Source organism: Malus sylvestris, chromosome 15 (assembly GCF_916048215.2).
Source record: "Malus sylvestris chromosome 15, drMalSylv7.2, whole genome shotgun sequence".
NCBI classification, from domain to species: domain Eukaryota; kingdom Viridiplantae; phylum Streptophyta; class Magnoliopsida; order Rosales; family Rosaceae; genus Malus; species Malus sylvestris.
The window spans coordinates 3,108,752-3,132,255 of record NC_062274.1 but is presented as its reverse complement, the minus strand read 5'-3'; the positions used below and the strand labels follow the sequence as shown (position 1 = coordinate 3,132,255).

General features: G+C 38.1%; 1 protein-coding gene across 1 annotated transcript; it reads right to left on the bottom strand.

Annotated features, from left to right (window-relative positions):
• Positions 1–5,853: 5,853 nt before the first annotated feature.
• On the bottom strand, positions 5,854–11,466 carry LOC126603687 (glutamate receptor 2.8-like). The gene is made up of 5 exons (XM_050270624.1): positions 11,186–11,466; positions 7,737–9,079; positions 7,352–7,664; positions 6,806–7,212; positions 5,854–6,585 (listed from the first exon to the last, which is right to left on the bottom strand). The coding sequence occupies exons 1-5, from the start codon at positions 11,460–11,462 to the stop codon at positions 6,085–6,087; spliced, it is 2,841 nt and encodes a 946-aa protein (XP_050126581.1). The 5' UTR covers positions 11,463–11,466; the 3' UTR covers positions 5,854–6,084.
• Positions 11,467–23,504: the final 12,038 nt, after the last annotated feature.

The following is a 23,504-nucleotide window of genomic DNA, read 5'->3' as shown; positions in this document are numbered from 1 at the left end:
AGTTACACCTACCTTGCTTTGCCTTCTTCTTCTCTTCTCCCATGGATTCCAAGTTTGCACTGATTTGTTTTCTTCTCTCTTTAATTCTCTTTGTTACCAGTCAAGCTGTTCAACCATATGAACAAACGAGCCAACCGGAACAGTCAGGAATCAACATGGGGAAGGTATCCAGCGTACTTTCCGACAAAGTGTATCACGCCATGGCACTAACCCTAGGCACTATTCTTGAGGCTGTGACTTTTCAACCATAAACTTAAATCACAGCACCAATCTCACCCTCTTTTGCCCTAAAGACCAAGCTTTCTTTAACTTCAAGTATGGACAGCCTCTGTTGACACTATTTAAGTATCATGTTGTGACGTTCAAGATGGACAAAGATTCAGTAGAGGCGTCTTTCGATCATGGTTCCAAGGTCGACACTCTTCTGCCCGGTCATCCTCTCGTTCTTACTTCCCTGCCCACCGGCACTGGCGAATACGCTTCTCTCAACCTAGTCAAAGTCACCGAGTGGGATGTGTACAATGACGGACGACTGATTGTTCATGGGGTTAAGGACTTCTTTGATCCGGCTTTCCAAACCCTAAGGTATCCGCAATATGACGTGATGAACGTGAAAGAGGAAACTTCTCAAGGACTTTCGGGGCTGAAAGGTGTATTAGAGATTATTAGTCGGTTTCTCTTTCTGCAGAATTAGGTTCTTGGCGTTTGAGAGGTTTACTACAGTTATAACAAAGGTTTTGCCTTTATTAGAGAGAATCTCTATTTGTTTTCTGTAAAATCCGTGGTATATATTGTTGGAACCCTCTGTTTGTCCCACATCGGCTAGGGGAAGGAAAGCAAAGCAATTTAAATAGGATTACCCCACTCTAACTAATACTGAGGCATTTTGTGATAAAACCCCACACCTGAGGATTGTGCAGGTGGTTAAGTGGAGATAATATCGGTGTTGTTGGAGTGGGCCATCGGCCCGTCGACCTGAAATTCCATATGGTATTAGAGTTAGGACGCGGGCCTGTACATCCACGTGATTGGGTGGGTCCGTATTGGCCCTGCGTGATGGGTGAATCCTGACATGAATCCACGTGGTTGCCGATGTGGATTTTCAAGTGTGACCCATAAATGAGATCTCACATGCGTGGGAGTGTTGGAACCCCCTGGTTAAGTGGAGATAATATCGGTGTTGTTGGAGTGGGCCCTCGGCCCGTCGACCTGAAATTCCATATGGTATTAGAGTTAGGACGCGGGCCTGTACATCCACGTGATTGGGTGGGTCCGTATTGGCCCTGCGTGATGGGTGAATCCTGACATGAATCCACGTGGTTGCCGATGTGGATTTTCACGTGTGACCCATAAATGAGATCTCACATGCGTGGGAGTGTTGGAACCCCCTGTTAGGCCTGTACATCCACGTGATTGGGTGGGTCCCCGTTGGCCCTGCGTGATGGGTGAGTCCCGACATGACTCAACGTGGTTACCGATGTGGATTTTCACGAGTGTTGGAACCCCTTGTTTGTCCCACATCGACTAGGGGAAGGAAAGTAAAACAAGTTAAATAGAATTTACCCCACTATAACTAATACCGATGTCTTTGTGATAAAACCCCACATTTGAGGATTGTGCAAGTGGTTAAGTGGGGACATTATCAGTATTGTTGGAGTGGGCCATCGGCCCGTCGACCTGAAAAATTCCACATATTGAAAGTCAAGAGTGACTGATTCTGCATATGACTGATGTTGCATATGTTTTTAGGGTTATTAGACGATATGGGGTGACTGATGCTGCCATATTTTATGTTTCCTCTTTCCATGAGATTCTCTATTAAGTCTAATCCCATAATTTGAGGAAGATTGACATCTAAATGACTTGTTGATAATGCTAGCTACTTGCTGCACTCCCTTAATTTAAAGAGTGTTAGCTTTAGGGTTTACCGGGTTAGTAGGATTTGCCAAGGTAATGTTGCTTGTAACCTTTTACCTCATTATATATCCCCCTTTGTACATTCAATCAATCTATGAAAAATACATTCAAATAAACTTAAAATTTCCACATGGTATCAGAGCAGGAATAACCTGTCTCTGTGATACTTGTTGCTTTGTTCTTCAAACATGGCTGACGAAAACCATATTCTCGAGTCCGAGGTTGATAGCTCTCTTGGAGCTAATCATCAAAACCAACCGGAGATCGATGTAAATCCAAATCAAAGGTTGAGTTCTGTGCTTCTAAATGAGTTTGCTGCGTACCTTCAAATGAAGAATAAAGTATCTGAGAGTGATGAAGCTGCTACCTTTGGGCATGGCAACTCAACTGCTTTGTTGGGAAAATTTGCAGGTTTTTTGGCTGACTCGAAAAAGCTCACTCAGGACGACATGCAAGGTATATTGACAGTTTTCAAAACTACTCTAAATATAAATCAATTGTATGATTTGGGGGTCATAGATTCCGGTGCCACAGATCACATGACAAACCAACCTTACAAGCTCCATGATTTAAAAAAACTCTCTACACCTTCACATGTTTCAATTGCTAATGGGGAGAGCTAAAGTGTTAGGAATGAGAAAAATACATCTATTATCTGACAATGTAGAGTCTAAAGCCTTATATGTTCCTTCATTCCCTTTCTAACTTCTCTCAATTGGAAAAATCACACATGCCTTAAACTGCAGTTACTTTCTCTCCTTACACTGTCATTTTTCAGGATTGTATCACCAAGAAGAAGATTGGTGAAGGTTTTTTTTTTGATGTTCTCTATTACCTATCCAAGGAGACTCCATTTCTCTAGGGATTTCAAGTCAAGTATAACCTGAGTCAAGACCAAAACCTATGACATCAAAGATTAGCTCATCCATCCGAGCTTATTTTGTCAAACTTGTTTCCAAATCTTTGTAAATGAGTGACCCAATGTGATACTTGCCACTTTTATAAATACACTAGGTTGCCTTTTGGTTCATCATCAAATAGGACCAAACAAGTCTTTGAAATTGTACATTCAGATGTATGAGAGCCATTTTTTGAATCTTTTGAAGGGTATAAGTATTTTGTAACTTTCATAGATGATTTCTCGAGAGTTACGTGGTTATACCTTTTGAAATCTAAGAGTGAAGTTGTTAAAGCATTCACAGACTTTCATAATCTTGTCAAAATCACTTCAATTCCCAAATCCAAACCTTGAGATCTGATAATGGCTCGAAATATATGTCACACGTCATGAAACAATATTTAAGCAGTAATGGAAATTTGCATCAAACTAGCTATGTTGGTACCCCACAACAAAATGGTTTAGCCGAGAGAAAGAATCGTGACCTATTTGAAAAAACAAGAGCTCTAATGTTGCACATGAATGTCCCAAAAAGATTTTGGTCTCAAGGGGTCATGATAGCTGCATGCATCATAAACAGATTACCAAGTTGTGTCTTGGAGTTCAAATCTCCAATGACAATGTTAAAAGGAAGGGATGTTAGTATGTCACACCTTAAGTCTTTGGGTGCACATGCTATATTCATATTCAATCTCAGCATAGGGATAAACTGGACCCTAGAGCAAACAAATGCTTGTTTCTTGGTTATTCATCTACTTAAAAAGGTTACAAATGCTATAGTCACGAGTTAAAAAGAGTTGTAGTTTCAAGGGATGTACGATTTGATGAAACTAACTCATTTTACAGCAAGTTGTCTGATGATCAGTCACAAGGGGAGTCATTCTCTGAGTTTTTTCCCTTACCAAGGGCTGAGGAACTTTCTTTTGAGATACAACCTCTTAATGCACATGCTGCAGCTGATGAAACTCAAGTCAGTGATCACAATCCTGACTAACAGATGCACACTGAAAAATCTTCTCATGAAGAGACAGAAAACTAAACATAAGAAACACAACAGATCTAGGGCAAAAGAAATCCAGTGCATGCTCGGCACCCTCCTACAAGGCTTCAAGATTATGTGAATTATTCAGCCAGGCATTCAATCAGTGGTTTCATGTCTTATTAGAAAGTTTCAAAATCTTATGCTGCCTATTTGAACACCATCACCAGTCATTGCGAGCCTTAAACTTTTCAAGAAGCAAACTGCCAAGAAGTGTGGAGGAAGGCTATGAATGAAGAGCTCAGTGCGCTCACCAATCATAACACATGGAGTGTAATTAAACTTCCACCAGGAAAAATGGCAGTTGGTAGTAAGTGGATCTACAAGATCAAATTCCACTCAGATTAATCGATTGAAAGGCACAAAGCTAGATTAGTGGCTAGAGGATTCACTCAAACTTATGTCATGGACTACAAGGAAACATTCGCCCCAGTTACCAAGATGAACATTGTGAGGGTGTTATTATCTGTTGCTATGAATAAAGGATGACCTCTATACCAAATGGATGTAAAGAATGCATTCTTACATGACGACCTTGAAAATGAAGTCTACATTAAGCTACCACCGGGACATCCTCAATACAATGAGCCTTGCACAAATCCATTTATGGATTGAAACAATCCCCAAGAGCTTGGTATGCCAAGCTCAGTTCAGTTCTTGAAAAAGCTGGGTTTCAAAGAAGTCATGCAGACTCATCCATGTTTGTTCGAACAAGAATGGTTGGAAAACTTGTAGTGTTATCTATGTTGATGACTTGATAATCATTAGGGATAATGCAAATGAAATCACAAACCTTAAGGCCTCCCTACTACAGAAGTTCTCCATCAAAGATCTTGGAAGGTTAAAACATTTTATGGGAATAGAAATGGCCTCATCAAATAAAGGGCTATTTCTTAACCAAAGGAAATATATCTTCGATCTCCTCAATGAATCAAACATGAAGGATGTCAAGCCAGTTCAAACTTATCTCGATAGCAAGCTTAAGCTTAGCTTGGAAGGCAACCCTCTGCCCAATGTTGGTTACTATCAACAGCTTGTTGGTAAGTTAATTTATTTAACTATCACAAGACCATATATTATGTTTGCAGTGAGCTTAGCTAGTCAATTCATGCATGCACCTACCATAGAACACTTCAACATTGTTAAGAGAATACTTCGTTATCTCAAAGGTTCTATTGGAAGAGGAATTCTCATGAAGAAGAATGATAACACTCAAGTTATTGGTTACTGTGATGCTGATTGGGCAGGAAACCAAATAGATCGAAAGTCTACCACTGGTTATTGTACGTTTGTGGGAAGAAATCTGGTAACATGGAAGAGTAAGAAGCAAAATGTAATTGCAAGATCTAGTGCAGAGGCCGAGTATAGATCGGTGACATCCACTGCATGTGAATTAATATGGCTTAAGGGTATTTTGAGTGTCTTGAGGTTCCAAACTCGGCAACCTATGTCAATGTAAAGTGATAATCAAGCTGTAATGCACATAGCATCCAATCCAGTGTTTCACGAACAAACAAAACATATTGAGGTTGATTGCCACTATGTTCGTGCTCAGGTACAAACTCAAGTGACTCAAACTCTCTACACAAGGAGTGTTGATCAGTTAGCAGACATTTTCACCAAACCATTACCTCTAAATCAGTTTCAGCGTCTTCTGGGGGAGTATTGAAAGTTAAGAGTGACTGATGCTACATATGACTGATGTTGCATATGGTTTTAGGGTTATCAGACAATATAGGGTGACTGATGCTGCCATATTTTATGTTTCCTCTTTCCATGGGATTCTCTATTAAGTCTAATCCCTTAATTTGAGGAAGATTGACATCTATATGACTTGTTGATAGTTGTGTGCTAGCTACTTGCTACACTCCCTTAATTTAAAGAGTGTCAGCTTTAGGGTTTACCGGGTTAGTAGGATTTACCAAGGTAAGGTTGCTTGTAACCTTCTACCTCATTATATATCCCCCCTTGTACATTCAATCAATATATGAAAAATACATTCAAACAAACTTAATATTTCCACATATATTCATTTGTTATATATAATCGTCATATTTCTAAACCAATTTACAATATTTTTTACCCATGTACAATCAAGTCTAACGATAAGGTGCTACATCTATAATTAACACTGACTATGTGAAACTAAGAAACTCTGTCAATTGCTTTATTGGGCAATCTCATGAGGTGTTGGCCTCTCAGTAATCTCATTGACTGATTCCATCTCTCTTCATTTGAGTGAATCATCACTGGGACTGAAACCACCATGCTTAGTAGAAGGTGTTCTCATCTGCTCGTCGAAAACCATGCGTGATTCAGTGTTGTTTGAGTAGACTGATTGACTTGGGGGGAAGATGGCGTTCATTTCCAGTTCACCCTTCTTAAAAGTAAATGACTTTAAGTCCTTTTTGTCGTAAATTCTTAACATGACACAAAATTTTCTCCACAATGAGGCTTCTGGATCGAGTCGCAAGAGGATTTCCTTGTGTTCGTGCAAGAACGTGGCAGCATATATGAGGAGAGCTAATGTTGAAGCAAGACCGGCTATGAGAAAGAGGCCCCGAAAGCTCTCAAGGCTGAGACTGTTGAAAGGGACTAGGCTGTTAGGGTCTGAACAACTTGATTCTTTGTTGAACCATTTCTTCTCAATCTTTTTCATTCTGTCTCCCTCGTTCACGTTTAGGATTGCCCTCGAAACGTCACGAGCAAGAGGTGAACCTTTTGGGAAAACCTACAAGTCACAAATGAAAGAGTCAAAAGATTGTATTCGGAAGACATTTTAGGAGTTAAATATACGCCAATGATAATTCAAACTATAGTAAGTAACCACTAAATTCTCCGATGTAAAATTCACACTCTCAACTGAAAGAACACCGAATAATCCCACATGACATGAGAAAACATGTATTCGAACATGATAGAGACGAATGAGAGAAAGCAGGTGAACTTACAAAGCCAAAACCATCGGCTTTAAATGTCGGCTCAACCATGGTGTATTTCGAGCAATACTTTGCAAGAAATAGCTTCATGTAGGGGTTCTCATCGAATGCTGCCGAGATACCATCTTTTTTACCCCCGTTTTGAAAAAGTTGATTCAACTCTTCTAGGGAACGAAAAGTCTTAATTTTTTCATCTGGAAATCCTAGTTGTTTCAGAATTCCAAGAACAAAAGAATCTGATTGGTAGGCAACATTGTCCCCATTCTTGAGGAGCAAGTTAACATCCGTAACAGTTGGTTGGAGGTGTTGAACTGTTAACAGCGTTGTCAAACTTGCAGTATAACTTTGGGTCAAAATGAGGACCAGAAAGCACCAGATTATCACCACGAATCGAGCCAAGTTGCTCACTACTCGCTCCCCTGTAATGAAAATTTCAAAAGATGAAAGAAATGGAGAATAATGAGTCATGGATGTCATAAGTTTGAGGCATAATTTACAATGGAAAGCATGAAATTTGCATAGTTTATGTGGAGAGTAAATTAAGACGAACAAACTTACTGGGTGAAAAAACCATGGTTGAGAACGAAAACCAAAAACTTGTCCCGATTTGGTGATGTGGAGGCCCTCGAAAGGCTTCGTTGATCCGATGTTCAAGAACCCAAACAACGAAACCAATGAATATGAAAAAACAACCGCTCGTTACCCAAAGGTCCCATGTCAAAGGCTTCAAGAACACCCAAGCATTCTTGTTTTTGTTGTCTTTGATAGGCACAATCATGGACACACCAGATTCTGTGTACGGCAACGTGAAGTCTACATATAAGGATCTGTTTGCTCTAATAGTGATATCCCCTACTGCCGCGTCATAGTTCTATCAAGAAAAAAATGTTACCAGGTTAGTTACAAATTAGATAAGTTTGTTAGATTAGGGAAAAGGACTTACCTTGAGATACACCTCATTCACCAAGTCATTGTAACTGCCAGCGCTAGAACCATTAGGCATTGCATAGGGAATAAGCTCGTAAGAGACAGCGTATGGTAGTGCTTTAATTACATCTTCGAAGACGTCTATGCAATATCCACCATTGACCTTGGTTGTGTTGGTTATAGGGTCATGTGTGACATTTACAAATTCCGAAAACCCTTGCTTGACTGGGACTAGAATTCGTAGCTTCGTGCCAATTGTAGGAATCTGCCAACCTTTAGGAGCAGAGGTAGTGTCTCCCGGCCATATAATAGATCCAAGACTAGCATTGGAAATAGAATTGCTTGTGCTTCTCAAATTTAAGTTTCTTGCAAGGCCATTTTTGGGTGTCCAAAATCCAATCAGTTTTTCCCCACTTCCAATCACATTAACAATCTCAAAAGTTGATGATTGTAATTGGCCGTTGGAAAGATTGAAATCTCCCGAAAGGCCTTTAAAATTTGTACCTGATAGTTCTTGGACAAGTTGAGGACCATTTTGTGAGACCCCAAATCCTTCTAGATCAGCAGTACTAGATTTTCCGGAAGTATTCGTCTTTTCGAAGCTAAAGTTTTTAGCCCCAACTTTCTCAGCAGCCATAGCCAGTGCCCTAGCAGCATCATACGCCCACAATCCGAACACATCCAGTTTAGCATCCTGGACAGTTGGATTGTCTTGTTGGAATTTCCTCTTCCATTCAACTCGAAAATACTCAAGAGCTTTTGAATTTGGGTAATAAGTTTTTATCCCCAAAACCCCTTGCATATTTTCTATGCCAGATGAATTTATGGCACTAAACTCATTAGTCATCCCATCAGTCATTATCCAAGCATACCCTGCCTCCATCATGCCAATCTCTTTCGCCTTGTCGAAAATTCGCAAACCAAGAGATGTTCGCATATGCACCACGAAGACCCTTGTTTGCATTGCCATCAACTTTTCAAGCTCAACAACAATTTGGTCATCAGTGGCCGCCGGAGGAATGACACTTCGGTAGGCAATTCGAGCATCAACTTCTTGCAAGGCATCAGAGAGGTAAGGTATGACTCCTTCCCCAAACTCGTCGTCAACATAGATGGGCACTACTTCTCCCCAGCCAAAGGCGTGGATGATAGCACTAATTGCTTTCACTTGGGATGAATCATTTTGTGAAGCTCTGATGAAATATGAACTTCTGATTGAAGTAAGAGATGGGCTTGTTGCTGAGTAGGAGATTATGGGAACTTGGGATTTCTCTCCAAGGCTGATTAGGAATTTGGCCTGCATTGATGATGCAGGCCCTATGATTGCTTGCACTTGAACATTCTTTATTAGGTCTAAAGCTGTTCATTCAAACAAGAACATGTTAAATTAATAGAAAACTAGATTTTAATCCTTAAATGAGATGAAGTTTTAAAAAAATGTCTTATACAAGATTAAAAATTAATTTTAGTCCTTGGACTCCATTTAATGCTAGCATATTAAATTTCTCTCTTTTTTATTTATAATTTTATCGTGTTCAAAAATTAAATTTTATGAAATTATTATAAATTTTAGGGTTCTTTAGATATAAGCCTAGACAAGTTGCATTTCATAAACAAAAACCCACATAAATTTAAATCTCCAAATAAAACCCAATTTTCAAATAAAGTGACAAGTAGGCAAATTAGTGACCTATTATTACAATATATATACAACTTATGCCATAACTCCCTAATTAAGTCAATAAAGGTTATCATAACTCACCCTAATTATGATGAGCAACAAGCCCCTATACTATTAATATATTATACCAACAAATTTACCTATATTTTGTAGATTAAATAATAAGTATATTTATATGAGAAATATCGATAATATGCCTACTAATAGAGGCTCGGAATGCATGATAAACATGTATGAAATATTATACTAATTTACCTATATTTTGTAGAATCACTAATGTAAATAATAAATATATTTTATATAAGAAATATTAACAATATGCCACCTTGTACAGTTGCTCGTGAGTTCCCAGAAATAAAACCGTGAGGGAATGGCAAGCCTAAAGCGGACAATATCGTGCTACAGTTGAGCCAAAATTGGGATGCGGCAACATTAATCTTTTCAAAACAAAAAAAAATAGGTACATTGATATTCAAAAAATAAAACAAAACATACTAGACACATCATTTTTTTTACCCTTTTTGTTTTAAAGAGAACAAAAGCATGGTTTTTATTAAATCAATAGGGTACATTAATCTGAAAATTTATTATTGAATTCAAAACGTTTTGAATTTTTATTCCTACGTCAATTAAAATTTTAAAGCCATTACACACGTTACAAGAAAAAAAAAAGCTTTCCATTTAAATTTTGATGTCAACATAAAATGCTATAATGACTTAATTGAGGGTAATTTGGGAAATCCGAATAATATTAAATATGACGCACAATCTCGATTATGTAATTTGCTTAGATGGAGCCTAGTCATCGGGTATTTTTTTAGAAAAAATATATTATTGTGGGTTTTTTGTAAACAAAATTGAGTTTGAAAGGGTAAAGTTACATTTTCAGTAAATTTTAATTCTCATTATGGTAAGTATCTTATATAAGAGCATTACAATATATTTAGGTACGAACATTTCGATACACTAGGTTAGTATATATTTAGGTACAGACATTTTGGTATACTAGTTTATTATAATATATTTAGGTACCGACATTTCGGTACATTAGTTTAGTGTCATATATTTAGGTACAGAATTTTTCGGTACACCTGTGTTTTTGCATATTTTCTTATGTGTTACTAGTTCACTACAATATATTTAGGTACAGACATTTCGGTACACTAATTTAGCAAAATATATTATGATACAGACGTTTAAGTACACTAATTAGAGGAAGTAAAATAAATATAGTGAATTAAAATATGTAAAATAATAAATAATTTTAATTTTAATGTAATGACATTAAATAAGATATCTATTAAATATTAAAACAAAAATATAATACAAATTTAAATTAAGTAATCATTAGAGGACTAAAATCAATATCCAATCTAACACCAGGTTTTTATTGAATTTTAATCTTCTTCAAGGATTAAAGTTCAAAAATCCCTTAAATTAATCTCCCTCGACGTGGATTCATGCTTTGAAAACTAGTTGAGTATTCAAAATTTCAAGGGCAATTGTTATACTCAAAACTCATTGACAATGAACATGAGATGCCCAAGATTTCTTAAACTATTATGCAAGGCTATTATTCCCCGACGTGAGATTCATACTTTCAAAACTAATTGAGTATAATAAAAGGATTCATGCTAGAATGTGAGCGTCTAACTCAAAGTTGATGAACAATGAACTAGATAAGCACCAACATCATTTAAAATATTATGCAAGGCTGTCAACAGACGGGGATTAATTGGAACGATCAAAAACAAAACATGAACAAGGAGAAGAGAGAAAATTACCTGCAGAAGCGGTGACAACAACATCTGAAGGGGAGCTCCTTTTGTCCAGAACAAGCCTGGTTTTATAGTTAGGATTAGAGGCATAGAAATCGGATAGGGCGACTTCGATGCAGCTCAGACCCATCTTCCCATGCAAGGCATCAAAGTCAAGAACCAGACCCACATGAACTGGGATAGTCGTATTGTTTTGTGCCATGACCAAGAAAGTAGTCTTAGAAAATAAGAACAAGAAGAACAAAGCCAAAAGGGAGCTGCTGCAGCTAGCTTTCTTAGCCATGTTTTCAAGCTTTGCAATTTATGACTTCAAGTAAAAAGCAGTCTTTATTTATATAGACTTAAAACGGTGGATTGAAAACTCTAAACTAAGCCAATTAATTGTTCATTACGTAAAGGCTTTTGAGCCAAAATGGTCTGTGAGATTTGACAAAATTAAGGACCAAAATGATTTTGATCATTCATTTTGATCATTCCTGGAAAAATTAAGGACCAAATGACAAAATTACCCTCAATTTAATAAATAATGGGCCAAAATGATTTGACAAAAATTAAGGCTATTTTTGTCATTATATCTTTATTTAATGAAGATTTTTCAAGGAATGACTAAAATGATAATGATGGACATACTCAGGTACCACTTCTATTAATTTCAAATCTTAGAGACTAAAGTGAGGAGTTATGCAAATTTTAGAGACAATTTTAACTAAAAAGCTTTACATAAATTAATACAAGTAAAAGGATGCGAACTACGGATCTCAATATCCTGGGCCTAGGGATCAAATCATCCGGATCGTTGAAATTTGATCCAATGGCTACAAATAGTAGCATGGATTTTTTTGTGCACCCTTTTCTTATTGGTGAAGCTTTTAATTGGATTTTCCAAATCACTGGGAAGCAGATGTCTCTAAAAGTTGAAACATTCAAAGGCACTAATTGTCTCATGTTATATTGTCCAAGTCTAACTTTTACAAATCAAAGATGCATTTATATTTGGAAGCTTTAATGAAAATGGCTTCTCTAAAAGTTGAAACATTCAAAGGCACTATTTGTCTCATATTATATTGTCCAAGTCTAGCTTTGACAAATGAATGATACGTTTATATTTGGGAGCTTTAATGAAATTGGCTTGGGCCAACAAATATTTAATCAAAAATCATCCCAAAATGTTATTTAACCAAAATGACTCAAAGTTTAATAAAAAAACCATCTAAAACTATTGTCCACGGGCCAAACTTACAAGCCAACAAATATTTAATCAAAAATCATCCCAAAATGTTATTTATGTTGTGGTCTATTTTATCTGACAGAGAGACTAGGGCCGGCGGCAGAGAGAGAGAGGAGAGAGATGTGTGTTTGTAGAATTGTAGGGGAATGTGTGTGTTGTTATCCCTCCTACATTGTGCCTTTATTTATAGTAGTAAAGGGAGAGAAGATATTCCTTCTCCTCCAAGTAATACAAGTTGTAATAGGAAATGATAACTAGAATAAAATCTTATCTAGGATTTACACAATCATACTTAAACTAGGAATGTTTACAACACTCCCCCTTGAGTGTGTAAATACTCAAGGTAGATTCAGCATCATGCAGAAGTTGAGGAAGTCGACTCGTTGGCACTGATTCCAAGGAACAACGCTTATTCTCAATAAGGTAGGAACTTGCATAAGTAGTAAGTCTCACAAAAACCCTAAGGCTATGGCAAAAACCCAAGTAGGGACAAAATCCATAGTCTAAGGAAAAATGCGTGAGAAATGCAAAGTCAAAAGAAACGTCTACAGGACGTCATCAGGGATATGACCAGCCCAAGGTGGGTGCCTCGTTAAAACCTAGTTAGGTAGCAAAAACCCAGTGGGAAAAATGCTCCTAATCGTAGGGAAAAAGAGTACATTAAGATCAAGCAAGTATCCAGAAGATACTCCCCCTGAGTTTGACATAATTCCAAAGAGAAATAGCAAAGTTACAACTCAGAAAGTTTACGCATACCAATTCCATGAACAAGCTTCTGAAACGTCGCCTTCGGCAGTGATTTGGTGAAGAGGTCGGCCAGATTGTCTTGTGATCAGATTTGCGTGACTTCAATCTTCTGATGCTCTTGTTGTTGATGTGTAAAGAAGAACTTCGGCGCAATATGCTTGGTGATGTCTCCTTTGATTTAACCCTTCTTGAGCTGTTCGATGCAAGCTGCGTTGTCTTCAAAAATCATCGTCGGGGCATTAACGGCGGGATGAAGATCACAAGAGCTTCGAATATGGCCCACTACTGCTCTCAACCAAAAGCATTCCCGAGTTGCTTCATGTAAGGTGAGAATTTCAGCATGGTTAGACGAAGTGGCAACTAAGGTCTGTTTAGTTGACCTCCAAGATATTGCGGTGCCTCCAACGGTAAAGACATAACCCGTTTGAGAACGCGCCTTGTGCGGATCAGATAAGTATCCAGCGTTGGCATAACCAACAAGGCGAGAATCAACCCGATGAGCATAGGGTGCGGCATCACTTGAGGATTCGTATGGATAGAATAAGCCCAAATCCGTAGTACCCTTAAGGTAACGGAAGATGTCTTTCACGCCAGTCCAATGTCTGCGTGTTGGTGCATTGCTATATCTTGCCAAAAAATTAACAGCGAAGGAGATGTCGGGTCTAGTGCATTGAACTAAGTACAATAAAGCGCCTATCGCACTTAGATAAAGAACTTCAGGCTCCAAAATCTCTTCATCATCCTCCTTCGGACGGAAGGGATCTCGCTTTGCATCTAGCGTATGAACGACCATAGGAGTACTCGAAGACTTCGCTTTATCCTCATTAAAACGGCGCAACACCTTCTGGGTGTAGTTCGATTGATGTACTAAGATTCCATCCGAACAATGCTCTATCTCGAGACCGAGACAGTATCGAGTCTTACCTAGATCTTTCATCTCAAATTCCGACTTCAGGTGCGAAGCAGTTCTCGCGAGCTCTTCAGGAGTTCCGATGAGATTCATGTCATCGACATATACTGCAACAATCGCAAATCCGGAATGTGACTTCTTAATGAACACACAAGGGCATAGTTCGTTATTCACATATCCCTGACTAATCAAATACTCACTCAAACGGTTATACCACATTCTTCCGGATTGTTTCAAACCGTATAGTGAAAGCCTCATCCGAATTGAGAGCGTGTTCCGGGGTTTGGAAATATTTGAACCAGTCAATGTAAGTCCTTCGGGAACTTTCATATAAATTTCCGTATCAAGATCCCCATAGAGATACGCGGTTACTACGTCCATTAGCTGCATATCAGTTTTTCGGAAACTACCAAACTGATAAGGTATCGAAAAGTAATCACATCCATAACGGGTGAGTAAGTTTCGTCATAGTCAATCCCGGGGCGTTGTGAGAAACCTTGTGCTACAAGACGAGCTTTGTAACGCACAATTTCGTTCTTCTCATTACGCTTCCGAACAAAAACCCACTTGTAGCCAACGGGCTTTACATGTGGAGGAGTAGGAACTACAGGTCCAAACACCTTACGTTTCGCAAGTGAATCAAGTTCGACTTAGATTGCTTGTTTCCAGTTTGACCAATCAGCTCTACGTTGACATTCATCAACGGAACGCGGTTCAATGTCATCGCTCAACATGATCTCAGTAGCTACTGCAAATACTAATGCATCGTCGACAATCATCTCATTTCTACGCCACACATCATCTAAGCTAGCATAATAGACCGAAATCTCACGATTCTCGGGAGGAGGATTCGTCTCTTCAAGGACGCTTCCATAATCTAGAATTTCCTCATAAGTTGGGTAAAATGAGTAAGCGATAGTCGGATTCACGGTAGGCTCTTCAGGACCTTGTGCCGTGGTTTTCCTCTTCCGGGGGTGTGAATCATTTGAACCAAGGGGTCTGCCACGCTTTTGTGTAGGGGCAGATGATTGGCTAGCCGCTGATGTACGTGGATCACCAGAATTGGCGTCCCGGGCTTCCAGGAGGGTAGTCCGTCGTACATTTGGTACATCTATCTTTGCAGGCGTATTCGCAGCTGGAATATGTGATCTTGTCACGCGTGCTAGATCGGGGAAAGCATCTGGCATGCTCTGAGCTATGCTCTGGAGATCTAATATGCGCTGCACTTCAGCTTCAGACTGAGCGGTGCGGGGATCTAAATGAGACAAAGTGGGAGTCATCCACGATAATTCGCGTCGTTCATTAGGAACGTTGACGTTCTTATCTCCCCCTAACGGCGGGAAGACTGTCTCATAGAAGTGACAATCCGCGAAACGAGCGGTAAACAGATCGCCTGTCAAAGGTTCTAAGTAACGAATAATCGAAGGAGAATCATATCCGACATATATTCCCATCCTTCGCTGAGGCCCCATTTTTGTACGTAAGGGCGGCGAGATCGGCACATAGACCGCACAACCAAAAACGCACAGATGCGATATGTCGGGTTCACATCCGGTGACCAACTGAAGGGCACTAAATGGTTGTGTCGCAACAGGCCTCAGGCGGACCAACTTTGCTGCGTGCAATATTGCATGGCCCCAAGCAGCGATCGGGAGCTTGGTACGTATGACCAACGATCGAGCAATCATTTGTAAACCCTTAATGAAAGCCTCTGCTAGGCCATTCTGGGTGTGAACATGGGGTACAAGATGTTCAACTTCAACCCGAACCGACATGCAATAGTCATCAAAAGTTTTAGATGTGAATTCTCCAGCATTATCCAATCGAATAGATTTGATCGGATAATCAGGGTGGTGAGCCCTGAGCTTGATAACCTGAGCCAACAGTTTGGAGAATGCAGCGTTCCTTGTGGACAACAAGCACACGTGTGACCAACGTGTAGAAGCGTCAACCAAAACCATAAAATATCTAAATGGTCCGCAGGGAGGTTGAATCGGTCCACAAATGTCCCCCTGAATCCGTTGTAGAAAAATGGGAGGATTCGAACGAATCTTGTCATAAGAAGGCTTAGTAATAAGCTTTCCCATAGAACATGTTTGACATGAGATTTCATGGATCGAACCTAAGCTTCGGGTTAGTGGATGCCCGTGTGAAGTTTTGAGGATACGGCGCGTCGCTATTCGTCCAGGATGTCCCAAACGATCATGCCAAAGTGTAATTTCGTGCGCGGTCCCTGTGGTAGGGCCGGCCACATAGTGGCATTCTATGGGGCGTATGGTCGTAGTATACAGACCACTCGGATTACGCTCCATCTTCTCTAGAATACGCTTCTGGCCATATTTGTAGGAAGTTACGCACAGAAATTCAACTCCATTTTCTACGTGGGTTTCAGCATGGTAATTGTTATCTCTAATGTCCTTGAAACTTAGTAACGTTCTTCCGGAACGTGGAGAATAGAGTGCCTCAGCAATGGTCAAGATTGTACCATTGGACAACATTATACGTGCCTTACCGTATCCTTCTATCAGGTTGGATGTGCCTGAGAGGGTTGTCAGAGGTGCATTCTTAGGTACAAAGTTAGTGAAATAGATGCGTTCACGCAAAACAGTATGCGTGGTTGCACTATCTGCCAGACAACTAACTTTCCCACTAGTCATACCTAGAATGAAAAATTAATTTGAATCGGTCACATGCATAAAAATTTATAAAAACAAGTATCAATTCAAAATAATTTCATTTATTCAAGGATTAAAAACTTAATATCCAAAATAAATCGCCAACTAATAATCCAAAACATAAAGGAAAATTGTTCAAAATCAACCAAAAAACAAGGTGGGGTTCGGCCACTAGGTGGAATTCGGCCCCAATTGTCTTATTTTAACTGAAAAATAAGTCTATGTCTAAGATTCTAATCTTCCATAGGAGTGGTATCCTCCTGAAAGTCAGAAACCTCCATCTTTGTAGTCTCCGGTTCGTCCACTTGCAGGAAGTTTGATTCAAACTTCGTACGACGAGAATGATATGCATCCACAACCTTCTTGGGAGCACGGCAAATACGGGACCAATGGTCCTTGGAACCACAACGATAGCACATATCGTCATTCATTGTGGCAAGTGCTTTGCCCTTATTCTTGAAGTTCGGGGCCTTGGGAGCGAGGTTTGGGCGCTGCTGGGCTTTGTTTCCTCCCTTGGATGGGCCTTGGCTCTGTTGACCTTGGTGGGATGGCTTCTGGCCGCCCTTACCACGCATCTTTTGGCGTTTTGGGTGCTGATTAGTGCTATAATGTGCTTCAGGCACAGTAGTAGCCCAAGTAGGTCGAGCTTGATGATTCTTCATCAACAGCTGGTTTTGCTTTTCAGGAAGAAGTAAAACAGAGATCAAATCCGAGAACTTAGTGAACTTCTGAGCTCTATATTGTTGCTGCTGAACAATATTAGAAGCAGAGAAGGTCGAGTAGGTCTTCTCCAGGAGATCCTCTTCAGTCAAAGTTTCATTGCAAAACTTGAGAAGTGATCGGATTCGACAAACTTCAGAATTATATTCATTCACAGACTTAAAGTCTTGGAAGCGTAAGTGCTGCCAGTCGTGTCTTGCTTCAGGCAAAAATATGTCCTTTTGGTGATCGAAACGATCAGCCAAAGCGATCCATAATGCACGTGGATCCTCCTCAGCAAGGTACTCAGTTTGCAGAGCGTCATGAATATGTCTTCGGATGAAGATCATAGCAGTGGCTTTTTCAGCTTCGCCAACAGGTTCAGTTGTTGCTTCTTCAATAGTAGGACGCAAGTTCTTTGCAGTGAGGTGGAGCTTCACATCTTGAACCCACTTGAGGTAGTTCCTTCCAGAAACCTCCAAAGCGGTGAAGTCGAGTTTGTTCAAATTCGACATGGTCCTATCACAAAATAGATGGACAAGATGTGATTAGTGTAATGGAGAAAAACCAATCCATTCACATAGGAGTAGAACATACAGGTTCTAATAGACATGTATTGGTTTAATTTCGCATGAAAAACTTCGGTTTCATGGGTGATATATTTAAGTGAAAACTTCAGGTTTTCAAACAAGGCATGTTTAGAAGAAACTTCGGGTTTCAAAGTAATTATGAACTTCAGGTTCATATATTCCTGCAGGCAAACACAAATATATATGCAAACAAATATGCAAAGAATATATGCAGAAATATTGTATAATGATAAGTGAATTAATTTATTTTTGGTCTTCGGGGCCAAATTAAAGTGTGGGTGAAAATATAAAAACCCATATTATTTAAAAAAAATATTAAATAATAACATCTCGGGGCCTAAAAATATAGGCCAAGAACCCTTGGGTGTAGGCTGCAGGCCCACGGGGTGAGAAAAGGAATGGGCTGCTGTGTGCAGCCCTAAAAAAAATTTCTCTTTTTTTTTTTTTTTTTTTTTTTCGCGGGCGGGCCACTTCAGGTTGGCCCAAAGAAACAAAAAAAAAATCTTTTTTTTCGGTATGGGCCGCTGCAGGCGAGCCCAGGAAATAAACAAAAAAAAATTTGTTTTCTTTGCGGGCTGGGCCGCTGCAAGCGAGCCCAGCAAAAAAAGTTGTTTTTTTTTGTTACACGGGCCGAGAGACAGAGCCCGAGTAGGGCTTGGGAAAGAGGTCCAAAGAAATCCCAGCCGTGCTGGGTGTGCGATGCCGAAGAAGAAAGCCGAAAAATTTTGACGGCGTCGGGGTTGTTGGGACTTGGGGTGAGTCACGGTTGTCGTGGACAACCACGGAGATAAGAAAATCTCAACGTTTCAACAACTATAAAACCCTAAAAAAAATTGAAATCGAAATTTTCAAAAAAAAAAAATTCCGACGAGATTCCGGTGAATCTCGGTTCAATTACCGACATGGGACGACTTCAGGTCGTTTATAGCAAGAACCAATAGGTTCGTGGTTGTGGCTGTAGGCCACTCCATGATCGGGGGACACCATGAAGGGTGTCGGGATTTTGGGTTTTTTTTTTCAATTCAATTATATTATATGCATATATAATTTTAATGAATCACATATTTACGTTGAGCATATGCAAATAATAGTTTCAATGCATGTACATATGTAAGATTCAATTCATGGCAAATATCAAATTCACATAATTGTAGCAATTTTGGTTATGAAACATACACAATTTATGTAGAATCTAAAATCCGTTAAACGTAAAGTTGGGTCATGCATCATGGTGAATGTTCATGCTATCAGGGCTTGCAAAATATCGAGTTAAAAGCCGTTGTTTGGAAAGAACCTGATTGCGTGATGATATGGATGAACTGGTTTGATGCAAAAAAAATCTCCAACGTCAGATTCCTAAGCGCAGCGGTAGGAGCGTGCTGATAACGTGTTGTGGTCTATTTTATCTGACAGAGAGACTAGGGCCGGCGGCAGAGAGAGAGAGGAGAGAGATGTGTGTTTGTAGAATTGTAGGGGAATGTGTGTGTTGTTATCCCTCCTACATTGTGCCTTTATTTATAGTAGTAAAGGGAGAGAAGATATTCCTTCTCCTCCAAGTAATATAAGTTGTAATAGGAAAGGATAACTAGAATCAAATCTTATCTAGGATTTACACAATCATACTTAAACTAGGAATGTTTACAACAATTTAACCAAAATGACTCAAAGTTTAATAAAAAAATCATCCAAAACTATTGTCCACGGGCCAAACTTACAAGCCCAACCCGCTACAAATCTACATTTTCGTAAATACCCCTAAATGATTCGATATTGTCCTGACTCTTCACCAACCTCAACCGAGCACGAAATTGCCATAATAACTCCATGTCTTCCTATCAAATTGAATTCCTCCATTTTAAAAACAACCAAATCAAAGTTGAAAAATGAAGCATTCATCGGAACAAAGCCGCCGAAATAAGTTCAAAGAAGTTTAATGGCAAAAACCGGTGAAAAAGTGTCTGGAAAAAAAAGAACCAAAACATAACATTGTTTCTGAAAAAAAAAATCAGATACAGTGTTTGTTTTGTCTGTACACAAACAAACACTGTATTTGGAAAGAAAAGAACCAAAATCTAGAAACAGTGACTTAAATTCCAAAAACAGTGACTTAGATTTCAGAAACAGTAACTTAGATTTCAGAAATAGTCTACGTTTTAACATTTGATTGTTTATTTTTTTTTCATGCATCAGTTGATTATATTTAAGAAACATGGTGCTTATTTTACTTTAAATCCAGATACATTGAATTTCATTATTTCTTTTCTAGCTTACATTTAAGAAATAGTGTGTCTATTTTATTTGGATCTAGAACCAGTTACTTAGATTCCAGAAACAGTAACTTAGATTTCAGAAACAGTGACTTAGATTTTAGATGTTACTTAAAATACAGAAACAATTTATTTTTACAGTTCAGAAACAGTGACTCATCGTTATTATTGAATAGCATGCAGATCTTAAATTTATTTTTTGGAGAAACAAACGATGAACTCCACTGACGAAGAAAAATTGAAAAACAGTACCTCGAATACACTATGAATAATAACGACGATCACATTTCAATGAAATAATACAAAATATAAATTAAATAGCATGAGGATCTATATTTTTGTTTCAAAGAAAAAGAAGAAGGTCTGCAAAACAACGATGAACTCCATTAACGATGAAAATCTGGAACTCAACCTAGAAAAGTTAGGGGTAAAATCGACAAATCATAATTTATTATAGTTTGGCCATTTTTAGTTGGATTGCTTTAATATGGGCATTGTACTAATCGTTAAACAAAACTTATAACTTTTTATTAAAACTAAAATTTTTCAAGCCATTTTCATTAGTTTTCCTTTTATATTTCCATGTGCACGTACTTGCTCATCTAGTATGTGGAGTTGTCACTACGTTTTCTTCCTCTAGGTTTTAGTCTTCGTGTTCAGTGGAGTGACTTAAAATTTATGTCATGAATTAATAATATTAGGTGACCTAAGTAGAAAACTTGATAAAATGATATGTCCAATCTAGGGCTTCTTTTGAATGCTTTTAAAATGGTTGAAAGTGTTTTTTGTGAAAATATGTTTGGTACCAATCTTTAGGAAAAACGCAAATAAATCCTGGAAAATAACATAATTGGCGTTTTTTGCAGGAAGCACTTTACTTTTGGAGCTCAAAAACATTTTCTCTAAAAACAAATTTATGTTATTTTAAAAGCACTTCCAACCAAACGGTGTTGAATATTTGCGCCTATATTTTCCTTTGGCAAATGACACTGCAATAAAAAAAAGGAGCAACAACTAACAAGCGGGAGGAGTCTTACAAGAACGATAAGAAGGGAAGAGATCCCAACTCCAAGGCGCCAAACCCAGCACCCAGAAAGAGTAATTAAAACCTAACTACAAATTAAACAATCCACATAACTAACAAGAAAATAACTAATTAATTATGTGAATACTTGTGAACGCATGGATGGCTGATGCTATCTTAATTCTGTGAATAAATTACAAACATTTTTTTTTACAGTAGTACAAGATAACTTACCATTGCTACGTTTACAGAAAGTTTATGTGAATTGAATAATGAGGGGTTTGGTTGATCAACTTGAAATTTAAGTAGTGAATTGCTCTAGTGGTTAGGTCTTTCTCTTTAATCCACTACATTCCGGTTTCAAATTCTTCCCTTCCCGTTAGTATGGATTAATGTACTAAAAAAAAAACTTGACAAATAAAAAAACAGTTGACTAAAAGAATTCAAATTAATTCTTCAAAACCATGGAAATTTGGAATTAAATAACAAACAATTCATTCTTCAAAACCATGATATAGAATTCTGCATTATTGTGGCCATGGTCTTGCCGACTATCGTCATTTTATTAAAACCATGAATGTCTCTTGACAAACTTCAGTCTTTGAAAACGATAAAAGTGGAAATTGCTGAAGAATTTATTGTTCCACTTTATTGATATTCTCTCACTTTCATGCATAAGATATTCTCTTCGATATATATATATATCTTGATGCTTAACGTATGAACAAATGCCAGTTAATGTGATCTTATGTTATGTTGTCAAATGTTAATACGAATTTTATTAAGTTCGAAGATTTACTTGGTTCCCCATGCTTAAATATATTTCAAGCAAAAACAATACAAAACATTTCTATCAATTTCCATGTAAATTGCACAACTCTGGTAGATAGGACGTTAGCCTTGCAATCACTGTAACTTGGGTTCGGAATTTTCCCCTCGCCTGATTGCAGCATAGCAATATCTTGTCTTAAAAGGAAGTAGTAATGTAGTATATTTAATATGTATAAGCAAAACTTAAGGTAGACAAATTAAAAATAGAGAAAGAAGAAGCAAATTAATCTAAGAACATGTAGGGACTGAAGTGAGTAATTTTCCTAGTCTGTAGATATGACTAGGTCAAGCATTCAGAAAAATAGTAAGAACAAGTAGGGAATGAAGTGAGAATTTTCCTAAAGTCTGTGGATATGACTATGTCAAGCATTCAGAAAAATAGTAAGAACTAGTAGGGAATGAAGTGAGAATTTTCGTAAAGTCTGTGGATACGACTAGGTCAAGCATTCAGAAAAATAGTAAGAAACGATCACTTCATCTGAATTGAGATTCTAGAAAATATTAAAGAATATATCTGACTTCCAATTCGAAAATAGACCCGAGATTCTTTAAAGGAAATTTTGGATACTTGTTGAAAAACCCTAGTTTACGAGAAATTGCTGGGAAGGAAGGTCAAGACTACTTGAAATCGATTGATGCGTCGCTAGTGAAATAAGGGTATTTCAGTACTCAAAGCTAAGAAGGCCGATATATTAAAACTAGAAGAAATAGAATGAGATGTATCAAATATTTTAGGAGATACTAATATAAGAAACCCTACAGAATTTCATTTATATACACAGCATGATGGAAATCAATTAGCAAGATTCAACACGTATAGGTCAAGTAGACAAATTAATAATGAAGAACAATCTGATCAGGAATAGATGTGCGAGTCCTATAGCTTTTATCCGTACCTATAAAGCCTACCCATAATAGGAAATTGTCTTTATTTTCTATCATATAATATCCTATCGATTTTACAAAAATCGGAATATCTTTGGAAAAGTCTTTAAATGAGAGCATCCTGTCGATTTTACAAAAATCGGAATATCTTTCGAAAAGTCTTTAAATGAGAGCTTCTTTAAATGAGAGCATCCTGTCGATTTTACAAAATTCGGAATATCTTTGGAAAAGTCTTTAAATGAGAGCATCCTGATTGACAATAGACTACTCTAGCATTTTCTAACGTATGAATTTCCACCATTCTGATAAAAGCCATCTTTAGTGACAGCTACGTACCTAGAGAAAACAAGGATGCTGGTTTATTTAATTTGTAATTCCCGAATTCTTTGCAACCACATAACAAATTTACAATTTGATTTGTAATGATGTCTATGTACTTGATGCGGTTCGATCCCTATCAGTCCCCCTC

What these genes read in the sequence shown, in the direction of transcription:
- LOC126603687 (XM_050270624.1), bottom strand. Translation starts at nt 11,462, where the DNA reads ATGGCTAAGAAAGCTAGCTGCAGCAGCTCCCTTTTGGCTTTGTTCTTC. An exon ending in TGAATGAGGTGTATCTCAAG is followed by an intron (nt 7,665 to 7,736) that starts GTAAGTCCTTTT and finishes TTTTCTTGATAG; the next exon opens with AACTATGACGCGGCAGTAGG. An exon ending in AAGCCGATGGTTTTGGCTTT is followed by an intron (nt 6,586 to 6,805) that starts GTAAGTTCACCT and finishes TGTGACTTGTAG; the next exon opens with GTTTTCCCAAAAGGTTCACC.